The sequence below is a fragment of the Lepidothrix coronata genome, unplaced genomic scaffold (assembly GCF_001604755.1).
Source record: "Lepidothrix coronata isolate B3197 unplaced genomic scaffold, Lepidothrix_coronata-1.0 Scaffold74, whole genome shotgun sequence".
In the NCBI taxonomy this organism is placed as follows: domain Eukaryota; kingdom Metazoa; phylum Chordata; class Aves; order Passeriformes; family Pipridae; genus Lepidothrix; species Lepidothrix coronata.
The window spans coordinates 4,290,798-4,303,388 of NW_016690254.1; the positions used below are offsets into that span (position 1 = coordinate 4,290,798).

Consider the following 12,591-nt stretch of genomic DNA (forward strand, 5'->3'; position numbering starts at 1 on the left):
AAAAAAAAAGGGGATTGCATACAATTAGTAGGCATGTGAAGGTTGTAACACTTTTGCATTTCAACCTTCTGGGAAAGGCTCCTTCGTCCTTCTGCAAAGCCAGCAGGTATCTGATCCGGTCACCGGGCTGAGCAGCCCCGGTCCCCCGAGCCCCGCAGAACTGTCAGCCCCTGCCATCCCGCTGCTTCGGTCAAATTAAGGAGAGAAAAGCAAAAAAAAAGAAAGAAAAAAAAAAGGCAAGAAAATATGTCCATTAAAGGGAAACAGCCTCCCTTCTCCCCTTTCCCGGCCAGGGCAATTAGCACAAGGGGATCGCTGTCATATGACTGACAACTCACGGGCTCGGCAAAGCTCCCTGCGCTGGGAACAGCCACGCTCTGTACATGTACATACACATGCACACAACAGACGTGTGTGTGTGCGGACACTCCTGGAGGGCTTTCTCCTCATCTTGGCCAGGAACAAAAAAAAAAATAATATTAATTTGGAAAAAAAAAATCAAAACAAAAGGACACAAAAGCCAACAACAACAACAAAAATCACAAGCCCACAGCACCGGGCGCAAAGCAGCCCTTGGCCAAGGCAGGGAGCTCGGATGACAACACCCAGCTGTGGAGTCTGGACCTGGTACAAGCGCAAAAGTTTTGCCAGGACTCGGTGCGAGCGGAGCGGGGCCGCGGGCGCTGACAGCCCCCGGCAGGGCCGGGCGGTAAACAGGGAGAGACGGGGATGCGCAGCTCCTTCCATCCACCTCGGGACTGTGCCCCCCGAACAGCCGTCTATCCAGAGCCGAAACACCTGCTTCAAAACATCTCTACACATTCGTGCTGAATTCTCCCCAAACTCCTCGCTGACACTTGGGCTTGCCTTTTTTTTTTTTTTTTTTCTTTTTTTTTTTTTTTTGTCCTTAAATCCGCTCATCCTTTAATACGGCTTAAAAAAAAATCCCCGACAACAACAACAACAACATCGACATCCTCGTTTACCTGTTGCCAATATTCCTCCAGGGACGGCAAGGCTGAGAAGTAACCCGTGTCGTGCACAATCTGGAGTTCCTGGAAGATGCTGCACATTGGGAGAACATCCATGTCTCAAGTTGCAACAACAAAAGTCAGTGCTGGTTACCAAAAATACAGATGCCTCCTTTATGTGCAGGGGTTGCGGGGTGTGTGCGGGGGGGTGTCAATCTCTGCTCTCAGTTTCCAAGCCCCCCCCCCCTTCCTCCAGAGACGAAAAAAAAAATTTGTATATATATATATATTAATTCCTTGAGGAGCTCGGGGAGGAAAAAACACCCAAAGTTTCATGCAAAGTTTAATCGCACAGCAGGGCAGGACGTCTCCCGGGGCGGGCGGGCGCGCGGCTTGTTCCCCCCCTCCCGCGGCCGGCGGCGGCGGCGGCGGACCTGGCGCAGGAGCGGCCCCAATATTTGCAAACACGGCGCGGACTCTGCGAGCGGAGCCCCCCGCAAAAAACTTCCCTATTCAAAGCTCGGCCCCGGCCGCGCCGCGGCCCCGCCCCCGCGCCCGCCCCCGCCCCGCGTGATCCCGGCGCCCCGCCCGCCCGCCGCCGCCCAATCGCGGCCCGGCGCCCCGCCACCCGCGTGCCGCTGACGTCAGGGCCGCCCAATCGCCGCGCCGCTGCCATCGCGGCTCCTCCTGGCGTGACCGAGCCCGGCCGTGACGGCTCCCGCCATTGGCCCGATTCGAAATTCGAGCCCTCCTGATTGGCCGGCCCGGCCGCGGCTATTTTTAGCAGGGTATATAAAGCCGAGAAGCGGCTGCTTTTCTTTTTTTTCCCTCTCCGAAGGGGCGGTGTGAGCGCGCGGGGGAGGGGAGCGGGCACAGCGCGGCGCTGCCGGCGGCGGCCGCGGGGGGCGCTGAGGGGCCGGAACGAGGATGGCCGGGCCTTACCGGGCTGTGAGGGCTGGCCCGGGGTAACTGTGACTCCCCCGGGTCTGAGCGGAGTGTGAGAGCTGGCCCGGGGTAACTGTGATTCCCCCTGGGTCTGAGCGGAGTGTGGGGGCTGGGCTGGGGTAACTGTGACCCTTCTGGGTCTGAGCGGGGTGTGAGGGCTGAGCCGGGGCAATAGTGACACGCGACATCCCCCCTCCCCCCTTCACCCCCCGACGTGAGCCGGGGTGTCTGAACTGACCCGGGGTAACCGGGACCGTTCTGAGTCTGTACCGGGGTGTGAAGGCTGACCCGCGGGAACCGTGGCCTCCCTGGGCATGACCGGGGTGTCCGAGCTGACCGAGGATGACCACGACCCCCCCAGGTCTGTGCTGGTCTGACCCATGGTAACCGTGGCACCTTCCCTCCCCTCCCGAGTCTGTGCCGGGATGTTCGGGCTGACTCGGGGATAACCACGACCCCCCCGGGTCTGTGCTGGTCTGACCCGGGGTTACCGTGACCCCCCCATAGCACCTTTGCCATGAGGATGCAAGGCAAGGTCCACGTACTCCACAGGACCCATGTGTTGTGCTTTCCCTGGGAGCAGAGGGGCTCAGATGTTTCTGTCCTTCCTTTGTCCCCCACCACGGGACAGCTGGGGAAGGCACTCGTTGACGTCTCGGAAGCGGAGCTGGATCTCAAAGCAGACCTGGGAGATGATCCTCGGGCTCTGCACAGAGATCTTCACCCTCTCTGGGATGGGCACCACGGCAGGTGTTCCTGGCCAGCACTGTCCAACACGGCTTCTCCAGGAATAGTTCGCACTGTGGTGCCCAATTCCACCACTATCCACAGATAGTTATTTATGTGTTGGTGATGGAGCACCAGCTTTTTTAAGACTGGACTTGTCAATGATATGAATGTCTTAATATAATTTAAGAAAATGCGGTTGTTAGCTTTCCAAAGGAGTGTCCAGCACATGGAACAAACACTCCTAATGTGTTTCTTTTATAAAAGGGCTTCTAATTTTCCACTGCTGTTTCCATCGTAATCTCAACGCTGTTATTTCCATTTTCCCACTTTTCTCTGTATCTGTTGCTGGTTGCCTACAGATGGTAACTGAAGTGTTTAATGCGTGTTTCTTCTGCCTACTGTCCTCTGTGAGCTGGTGATTACAAGTGTGAAAATGTCGGTCTAACTTTCCATCCCCTGGCCCCTCATGAACTATTAATATGGTGATTCCATAAACAAACAACTGGTGTTTGTGGTTGTTTTTCCTGTGTCTATGAAAAAAAAAAACACCTAAGGTCAATTAGAGCATTATTTTATGTTTAGAAAAACAAGCCAATACTGAAAACACAAAACATCTAAATCTGGATAATTATGCACACTTGATTGAATCAGTAATTCTTTACTGGGTTTCACATGGCCAACCATGTAAATATATATCCAAAATTGCCTTGCAGGCAACTGATAGTGCATGTACTTTTGTGTGTCTACTTTTGGCCAAAACTCCAAGGAAAAGTGCAGAAGGAAAAAAATCCCTCTTAAGCAGATGAATTGCACACCTTACTTGAGCCTACTTTTCGTTCTGTGAAATAAAATATTTATTGGCCTGAAATGCGGTGTATGCTCCAGTCAAATATAACCTGGTAACATAACTCTGGGAATCATTGGTGTTTGTTTAACTGACCCACTCCTTCTTTGGAGAAGATTTTATTTTCAAACTTAGTGACAGTAAATGCAACTATCTGGTCTTTCTATTTTACACTTGCCCCCTTTTTAGCCGTGTGTCATGTCAGAGAGATCTGGGCTTATCAGAGGCTGGATGGGGTTGGCTCTGCCCATGTAGAGTTTGGGGCATAAGGATCTCACTTTGTATGGACATCTTCATGTGAGCAGTATCTCATAGTGAAGAACAACTGGTGCTAGCAGATGTAAATTGATGGAGATCCAAAGATCCTTTAATAAAATGCCTCTTTAGTTAATAGTTAAGGTTTTCTGCGTTACTGCCGGGCTGTGATTGGTTGAGTGGGATGAAGGTTATTGCTGTTGGAAAAAAATGAACCACATCAAAGAAAACCAGGACACAGATGTGACTGTAGTGCAGTAAAAACTGTTTAAGTTATATTTTGATTAAATCCTGGCTTTGATTAGACAATTATCAATTGGCAAAAGAAAAATAACATAAGTGTCACTGGATGAGTTAGTTCTAGATTATGACTGTACTAACAAATTTTAATTTGAAGTAGCAAAAAGCATCAATAGAACTAAAGGTCAAACCCAGAGAAGAAAGAATGTATAAGAATACAGGGTAAAGAAAACAGGCATAGTGTTTTTACAAAGTACATATTTAATCAGGAATTAAAATGAAATGGTGAGTCAATAACATGCTGTGGTTTAGGAGACTATTCCATGGAACACAAGCTGAAGGAAACTATTGGCACTAATAGCAGCCATGTGGAATGAAGGGATGGCATGTAAGTTGAAGGGAATTATTGCAGTCTATGGAGGATAATAAACTTTAGGACAAATGAAAGAAAATAAAGAATGAACTAGTGAAGATACTTGAAGATATAATTTAATCCCTAATGACTTTCTTCAAATTATACAAAGCAGTTAAGCTTCAAATATCCATTTTATACCACTGGGATTTTTTCAGTCATGACCCAGGATGGAATTTACCTTGAAAGCCTTAAATGGAAGCATGTTCTAACTTTAAAAAGTCCAAACCAAAATCAGTTGGTCTCTTGGGACTACACAAGTTTATTTAGATGTGCCAACCAAAGACAAGGACCTCTTCATTTAGGAAGTGATTTAGAGCTGAGGCCTCTTCGTTTATGGAAGTGAAGGATAACAAAGCTTGTGTACTGAATGGGCAGTGCTAGTGTGTTAAGAAGGAATACAGCTATCAAGTTCCTTGGATAATTTTCTTGTTATTGCCATACAGTATTTTCCTGGTGTATGCCCTTGATTACTTAGAGGTAGTCCCAGATTTACTTCCAAATCTATAAATGTTCTTTGTGTTTTTAACTCTGCATGATCAAGGTCATTTATAAAAGTAGCAAAAATTAGTATAAATTTATATAGGGTTTCTCAAAATGTTGGTGCTCTGACTGTGAAGTTGCACAACAGCTTTTAAGTATGACTCTCCATAATTTACCCCTTAATATAATCAGCCAATTTACCCCTTTAAGGCCACTGATTTACAAATATGTGCAGAGTAAAAAGCACTGTGTGCTTTACTTTTTCTTTCTTTTTGCTTCATTAATTTTAGTAAGGTTCTGTCTGAAAAGCTATATTGGCACATTAAATGCCCCACCACTTCTCTGTAGTAACCACTTTTGTCAGGGATGGTAGACTCTTCCCGGAAAATCTGTTCTCCGATGTAGCAGGTGACAGACGGTGTTTTCCAGGTGGGCTGAGCTCCACATGAGGCAGGGGGAGCACCTGTTCTGTTCTTAGAATATTCATGCATTTTTAGAGGACACATTAACTTGCTCTGCACTGTATTCAGTGCTGAGAGTAAGAAGAGGAGAAAATCTCCTGAAAATGGTTCATGTACAGCCAAATGCAGGGAGGTTAGATGAAATAGGCAGGAATCGATAGCTTGTGGTTTGATTAGGATAAATGGACTTTATTTGAGGAAAAAGAGAGAGAGTGTGTGTCAAGTGCATGAAAGCATTGTCAGATAGTAGAGAACACTACTTGAAATGATCTGCTTCCGAGGTGGTAAGTTGCTAAGTCGAAAACTAGCATGCAATGTAATTCTACCACAGATAAAGTAAATGCTCTTTGAGGATATATAAATAGAACCATAATGAGTAGGCAAGCAAGTGGGGTGATTCCTGATCTCTCTCTCTGGCAGAATTAGAGACTTACATATCAGACCATAAACTAGCCTAAGATGGAGGGAAAGATAAATGAATTAAAAAAGACATAATGACAAAAATAAAGTAAGAAAGAATTTAGGTAAATGAGACCTGAATTTGTTCAGCAGACATAGAAAACATGTTAGGAGAGGTGATGTGTTTCCCTACAAATACTGGTAAAAAATTAACCAGAATGGACGGAAAAAAATGGTTGTCATTAGCTAATGTGAACAGAACATGAATCAATGACCCACAGCTAAGAGGAGTGGTGTGTTCTGTTTTTTTTAATCATTCTGGTTTGTTTTTTTTTCCTCTTCAGATGAAACCCACAGCTATGTAGTTTCCACACTCCACCTGTTACAGAGCCTTGGAGTTCATGCTTTTAAGCTCCTGTTTTCACTTTGATTCTCCTAGATGTGCCTAAACAGTTGATGAGAAGGTAGTACTCTGGGAACTGATCTGTGGTCCCTATCAGCACCCAGAAACAACATTATAACGAAAAGTATCAACAGAAAATCTCTTTTCAAGCAGACTCACTGTAGAATGTCTCCCTTAAGTCTCCATACCCTCACCTTGAAAGATATCACATTTTCCATAACTGGTGTTGGAAAGGTGATTCTGTCTCTTGATGCTGTAATTACGAGTGATCCTGTAATGGCCTAGTTGCAAACAGGTTATTATATCTGTTTCCTCATGTACCAGTGCTGTCTTTATGCTGTAATAGGTCTTTTTCCTACCTGATGCTTAGCTGCTGGACATATTTGTGAACAAAACATATATTTACGTTCAGCTCTTTTTTATGTGACTGTATTGGGACAAAATTAGACTTTATTTCCACAAGAGGATCAGTTGAACAGTCTGCCTAATAGTACACAAGAGTATTAGTAGTAGTTATAAGTCCTATATGAATACGAATTTCATGGGTTCTAGTATAACAAATATCACGTATGGTTTTTTTAAGTATTTAAAAGCACTTGTCCTGTACAAGGTAAATAAAAATTGAACTTCAAAAAGTTAACAGTTTTCATTTTTGTGATATCTGAATTTTTGGATGACTATTTGTAGCAGTGCATAAAATCATCTGAGGTAGCCTTCCAAAACTTTCTTTTTAAATATGAGTAATACATAAAATGAGAAGCACACTTTCTTTGCAAAGCATATTTAGGAAAGATGAGGTTTTTGGTACTTCTCCTCATAAGAAGTAGCAAATCTGAGCAACTGGGACTTATCTAATGCCAAGTTACTTGACTGCTTTTAGGAAGTTTACTGACTGCTTCATCAGGTGGAAGAGCAGAATTTGCTATGATTAATGATTAAAAAAAAGCAGCTTGAGCTGTGTCACTGGGAATTTTTTCGTTTTCATGATTGTTTCGTAGTTTTTGCCATTGCTAATCAATGAATATTATTTAAGAGTACATTAAGCCGGGAAACTTAATTCAGATCAGTTTTGGAAGCTGTGAGAAAAGGACCCCAATAAGAACCAGCCATTTTGTGAAGCGGGTGACTGGAGGACTAATGGTCGTTAAAAATAGCTGGGCTGTCTCACTAGAGCTTGTGAGGCTTAGTAAAAGTACATAGAATTAGATTGTAACTGCAAACTTTCATAGGAGAATGCAAGGAAGTATTTCTAAGCAGTGATGCCAATTAGACACAGGGCTGCCTGGCTGGGGTGGTTGCGAAACTGCCTTTTCTGGGAATTAGTCATAGCAAGACTAGACAAGGAGTTGTGTGGAAGCCTCAGCCAAGAAAGGCAGAACTTTGCTGGGAATGAACTACATGGCCCAGGATATCTTTTCCAACTTGTAACATCTCTGGTCTGACTTTACACAAAGTCCATTTTTTGGGTTATAAGATTTGTAAAGGGTTTTAAGGGTTTCTCTCTTATGTCTCAGTATCCCTTTCTGTGGTGAATGGGAGGGAAAAAATGCCTATTGCTGCAACAATAGGCATTTTCTATTAACAGGGCATGGGACAAACCTTTTGCCCCGGCAGCTTGACTTGCCATGGCACAGGAGAGTAATCTCATTGTGTCTCTTGTTATGAGAAGTGAGACTCAATGCTGATTCCCTGCCCTACCCCCACACCCCTCCTTTAACATGAAATGCAGAATTAGATATGTTTGGTGTACACATGGCCATACATACATATTTGAGAACAAAATGAACTGTGGCCTTCTTTGGGACACAAGGAAATAAACATAGTCATTAAAGAGTCAGCACCGTTACCACATAGTGAACCTTTACTCACTGTTCCCACCTATTGTTATTTGAAATACCCCATTTCCTGTTTTCCGCAGCTGTTGCCAATGGTTAGGATTCAGATCTCATTCACATCAGCGTAACTCTGGTAGCAGAAGATCAGCAGGGAAAAGGAAGTGAAAAGCAAGTGACTATGATGAAGTAACCCTGAGTTTCCACTGAAGTGTTCAGGGTTTAGTCCCACTCAGTGCCAGAGCTCAGCCTGGCACATAGGAATCCAGGGAAGTTACTGTTTGCTGTGTAAGCCGCCAGACAGATTCCATCCATATACTCACATCGTTGTCATTATTGCTGTTGTGCACTAGGATGTTAGCAATAATAAAATACTCTCAAAATTTACTCTGTACATATCTGAGATGAATGAATATATAAAACATAAATATATAAAATATATACACACATAATAGCTAGTTATGTGCTCATTCATGAAGGCTTTTTGGATCCTCATTATTAAACTATGAAGTTGTAAGAAATATATAAAAGACTAAAGAGTATTTTTTCCTGAGCTTTTATGTTCCAGCCTGGTAAGAAAAAAAGAAACAAAATCAAAAAACAATAACAAAAACCCCCCACTCAATCAACAAAAGAACCCACCCTTTGTTCAAAGTTAGGAGAAAGGATTTTCTATCCAAATGCTATAGTAAAGAAACATAGAGGTAGGGGGATGATCAAACTCACAAAGATGCCTCTCAACTCTCAGTCATCTTTCTCTGCAGGGAAATTTATTGGAAATGTAGATGCCAATAAAGTATTGTGAATTCTTGTCTAGTATTATCTCTGGGCCTCAGTTCCCTAACTATACAGAAAGGATAGTACTTCCTTCCTTCACTCTACACCAAATGTAAGCTCTGGCCCAAAATCACAAAGAGAGATTATGGCAGAGCCAAGAAATGAATTCAGATCTTCTGAGTCCTAATCCATGCTCGTTATCATAAGTTCATCTTTCATTTGCCTTTGAATAACAACCGAAGTGTTAACCCTATTCCTATACATTTACAACCTGGTGCAGTTCTTATCTGTGGTGGTCATTTCATTTCCTGCTGGGAATTTCACAGCCTTTTAAAGCTTTTTCCTCCTGAATATTTTTTTTTCCTTTCCCCAAGAGATAGACAGCTTCCTTCAAGATTTCTCCAAATAGGCAAAACTTGCCTATTTTCTTTAGTGGTGTATGATATGTGATCTTTATCTGGTGCAAGAATCATCTATTATAATTTTTTAACTACATGTTGATGTTCTCTGTCTTCCTTACCTGTTATTTGTATATAATCATTCTCTCTCAAAAATGTGTGGACTTTTTTTTAGAGGATGACCTAGAAGTTTTTTGTCAAAAAAATGTTTGCTTTAAATGAGCACTTTGGTATTTAAATGCTCCAGGCAACTGGCTATTTTCAAGGGACAAACAATTAAGTTAATATGCATATACAAAAGTCAAAATCTTTCTCTCTCAGTCTTTTCCATTCTCTTGCAGCTTATGAAATTTATTTGACTGGAGATTTTTAAAAATCTCATTTGGCATTCATTTGGAAATCATGGATTTCAGAGGCATGATAGAAATCAAAAGTTGTGTTATTTGAAACAAATACATTGTCTTGTTTTAACTGGAGGGAGAAAATTTTTAACCAGCTGATCTTTTGGGTATCATCTGATTTAATAGGCAATCACACTTTTTTTTTTATAGAATCCTGATGGCCCTTTGACATAATCATGTGTACGTGTTGTAAATTTGAATGTACAAATGTTCTAATTTTCGTAGAAGTAAGTGCTTTCTCATTCTTTTTCAATGTTGTCATTATGAATGTTCACAAGGCTTTTTTTTATCTTCAGTACACCAAAATCTATAAGAGTTTTTCTGATTTTTTCAGTCTTGTCCACCTGAAACTTAATCCGTCTAAATGAATATGAAAATAATTTGATCCAAAACATCAAACGTGAAAAGAATTAGCTGTGCATCCTGCATGTGTGTTGCTAAACATTTATAGTGATAACCCAAACTATGCAATAGTTGAGCAAATTGATATAAGATGCCTACAGAAGCAGTCATACTAAGAAAAAACATGAGATTTATACTTCTGTAGTTATTATTCTCCATGACTTATATTGTGATAACACCTAAATACATCATCAATGCTGAATCCCGCTGTGCTATGTGTGGCAAGAACACACACTAAATGACAGTCCCCATCCCAAAAAGATTAGTTAAACATGATTTTAATTAGGGCTGATTGGTCCCTTTACAGAGTATATTTCTGCCACTAACTGTGTCAAGATACAAGATATTAATTATGACTGCATTTTTCCCAGTTTCATCAATAGCTGATGTCAGGGATGTCTCTAGGGGTCAGGATGTAACATGACAGTTTCCCAGCTATAAGAGGTGTCCAAATGGGCTAAGTCATGTAGCAGTGGGAATGGAAAGGAGGAGTAGGAAGGTGCTGCTGCTGAATGGCCTCAGGATCATGGCCCTGCCACTGGCTGAAAGTCGGGGATGCTCTTGTGTCTCTGCTTTTGAAAACTTGGCTTTTGATACGAACTGTTAGACTCATGAGTTGACTTGGAGACCTTGTGGTGCTAGCCCAGCTGTAAATACACTCACACAGGCAATCTCTTGCCTAACCAGCCTGTTTTCGAAAAAAGATAAGACATACAAAGCAGGGTGAAAGGGAGCCGCAGTACTCCTAATTTGCAGACTAGGAGATCTGAAACATCAAAAGTTTGTCTACACGGGGAGATTTACATTACTGTGAGATTCTCAGTGGAAACATTTCCTGCTCACTGACAAGCAGTATCTGTGTCCAGATGAACAGATGGCTTTTGCTTCACTGTGATTCATGATTGTTACATGGTGGGAAAGTCCTCTGAAGTAAGAGCTTTGGGGATTTCTATCCTTTGCTCCTTTGTGCTGTTGCTGGGCCCAAAGCATTGCGGAATTGCTCTCTAGCTTTTGGCTGATGTTCATAGTATTATTTTTTTAGTGATATAGGCAGCAACTGTTGAAAAGGCCATGTTGCTTTTGGGGAGGTTGTCTCATAATTTGAAAGGGGATATGCCTCAACATAATCACAGGGGAGAAGTCATAGAAGGAAAAAGAATAACTAGTCAGAGTGTCATGGAAAGCAGCGAGGGAAGTGAAGAACAAAAATGTTTGGCATTATAAGGTGCCTCCTTGTTCAAAGGAGAGTAAAAACTTCTTATCTGAGCGTTTAAAGACACAAGAACACAATGGTGCATGTTTACAGATAATTAAAACACCACCAATTTCCTGCCTCCAGGATCTGTAACTCAGAGCATGTTGTGTCTCTGCACATTTGTAAAGTATCTGACAGCGCTATAGATGCTGCTTCACAAATTAAAATGACACAAAAATAAAAAATTTTAAAAAATGCAATTAAATGTAAATAAGGTCTCCTGGAGTTTTTTCTGAAATAGAAACACTGCTTGCTCAAGTAAAATTCCTTTTAATCCAGTGGCTTTCAATCTTCCCAAATCCCTCTGGGCTGAAAAGATGAGCCTTGTGGCATGCTTGGAAGGTTAATGAATGTAGACTCTGGATGCAGTTTCAGGAAAGACTTCTTATTGAAAATGTGTTATAGAAAGTGTTTAAAAAAAAGGCTCTAGTATGAGCACTTCTGTGACTTAGAACAATAGTTCTACACAGAGAGTAAAACCTATTTTTTTATTAGCCACTGCCTACACCGTCGGAATACAGTACTATGAATATCAACCGCAGGTAAATAGCTCCTGCAAACTCTAAACCCAGGTGTAACAAGCTGGCTTCATGCAGTCCTGCTTTGTCAGAGAGCAGCGTTCAGGAGATCTGAATAATTATTGGTGTTGCTTCAGATAGAGGGCCCAGCACCAGGAGCTTAATCTGCACATTGCCAAAAGGCAGGACACCTGCCACATCCTCTTCAGCCGGAATAAGTGCTTGTGCTTGTCTGGCCAAGGAAAGAGGTCTTTGCCAGGACTGTTATTTAACCCTCAAGGTGCATCCCAGGGTCTAACAGTGCCTCAAAACACAAACCTCCCATCTTGAACTATCACCCAAAGCAGTCCTGTACAATCCATTCAGTTGCTTCCTACAGCATTTCAGTGTTGCTTTAGTTTTTTTTTAATCTTGAGACACGTCCATGTATCCATCATCCGTGCTTCAGTCTTGAAATGGCATATGAAACACGCATTTTCTTACCAGGAGGCTGAAGTAGGACAGAGTTAGATAAATACACAATATGTGTAATTCTTTTATCCATTGTAATCTCAGTGGATGTACTTTTATTTCAGTACAATTGCAATAGTATAGATGACATATAAAATCTCTAGAGCAACAATCACTTTGTGAAATGACTTTTCCCGTGAAAATTCAATATGATGGCGACTCTCAGCGTGATATTTAATTATTTGTAAAATTCCCTTTTCCCCTAGCCCCTCAAAAGTTCTGCATGTGCCTAACTGCATCTGACACTCACACAGCGGTAAAAAATTTATTTTTAATTTTAAGACCTTTTTCCTGGAGGCAAGTGAATAGGTGAAAATCTGAGTTCTAACAGAAAAATAAATAGACTGTCACTGGCT

The 12,591-nt window shown here is 42.3% G+C and overlaps 1 protein-coding gene across 2 annotated transcripts in view; it reads right to left on the minus strand.

The window, feature by feature from the left end:
- Window positions 1-1,449, minus strand: part of KLF6 (Kruppel like factor 6) — a 9,012-nt gene extending 7,563 nt beyond the window's left edge. The window contains exon 1 of one of the 2 annotated variants that reach the window (XM_017819407.1): window positions 987-1,449. In XM_017819407.1, the coding sequence (XP_017674896.1) occupies window positions 987-1,088 (102 nt within the window). In that variant the 5' untranslated portion in view covers window positions 1,089-1,449. The remainder of the gene's footprint in view (window positions 1-986) is intronic. The other variant, XM_017819408.1, reaches the window with a different exon arrangement.
- Window positions 1,450-12,591: the final 11,142 nt, after the last annotated feature.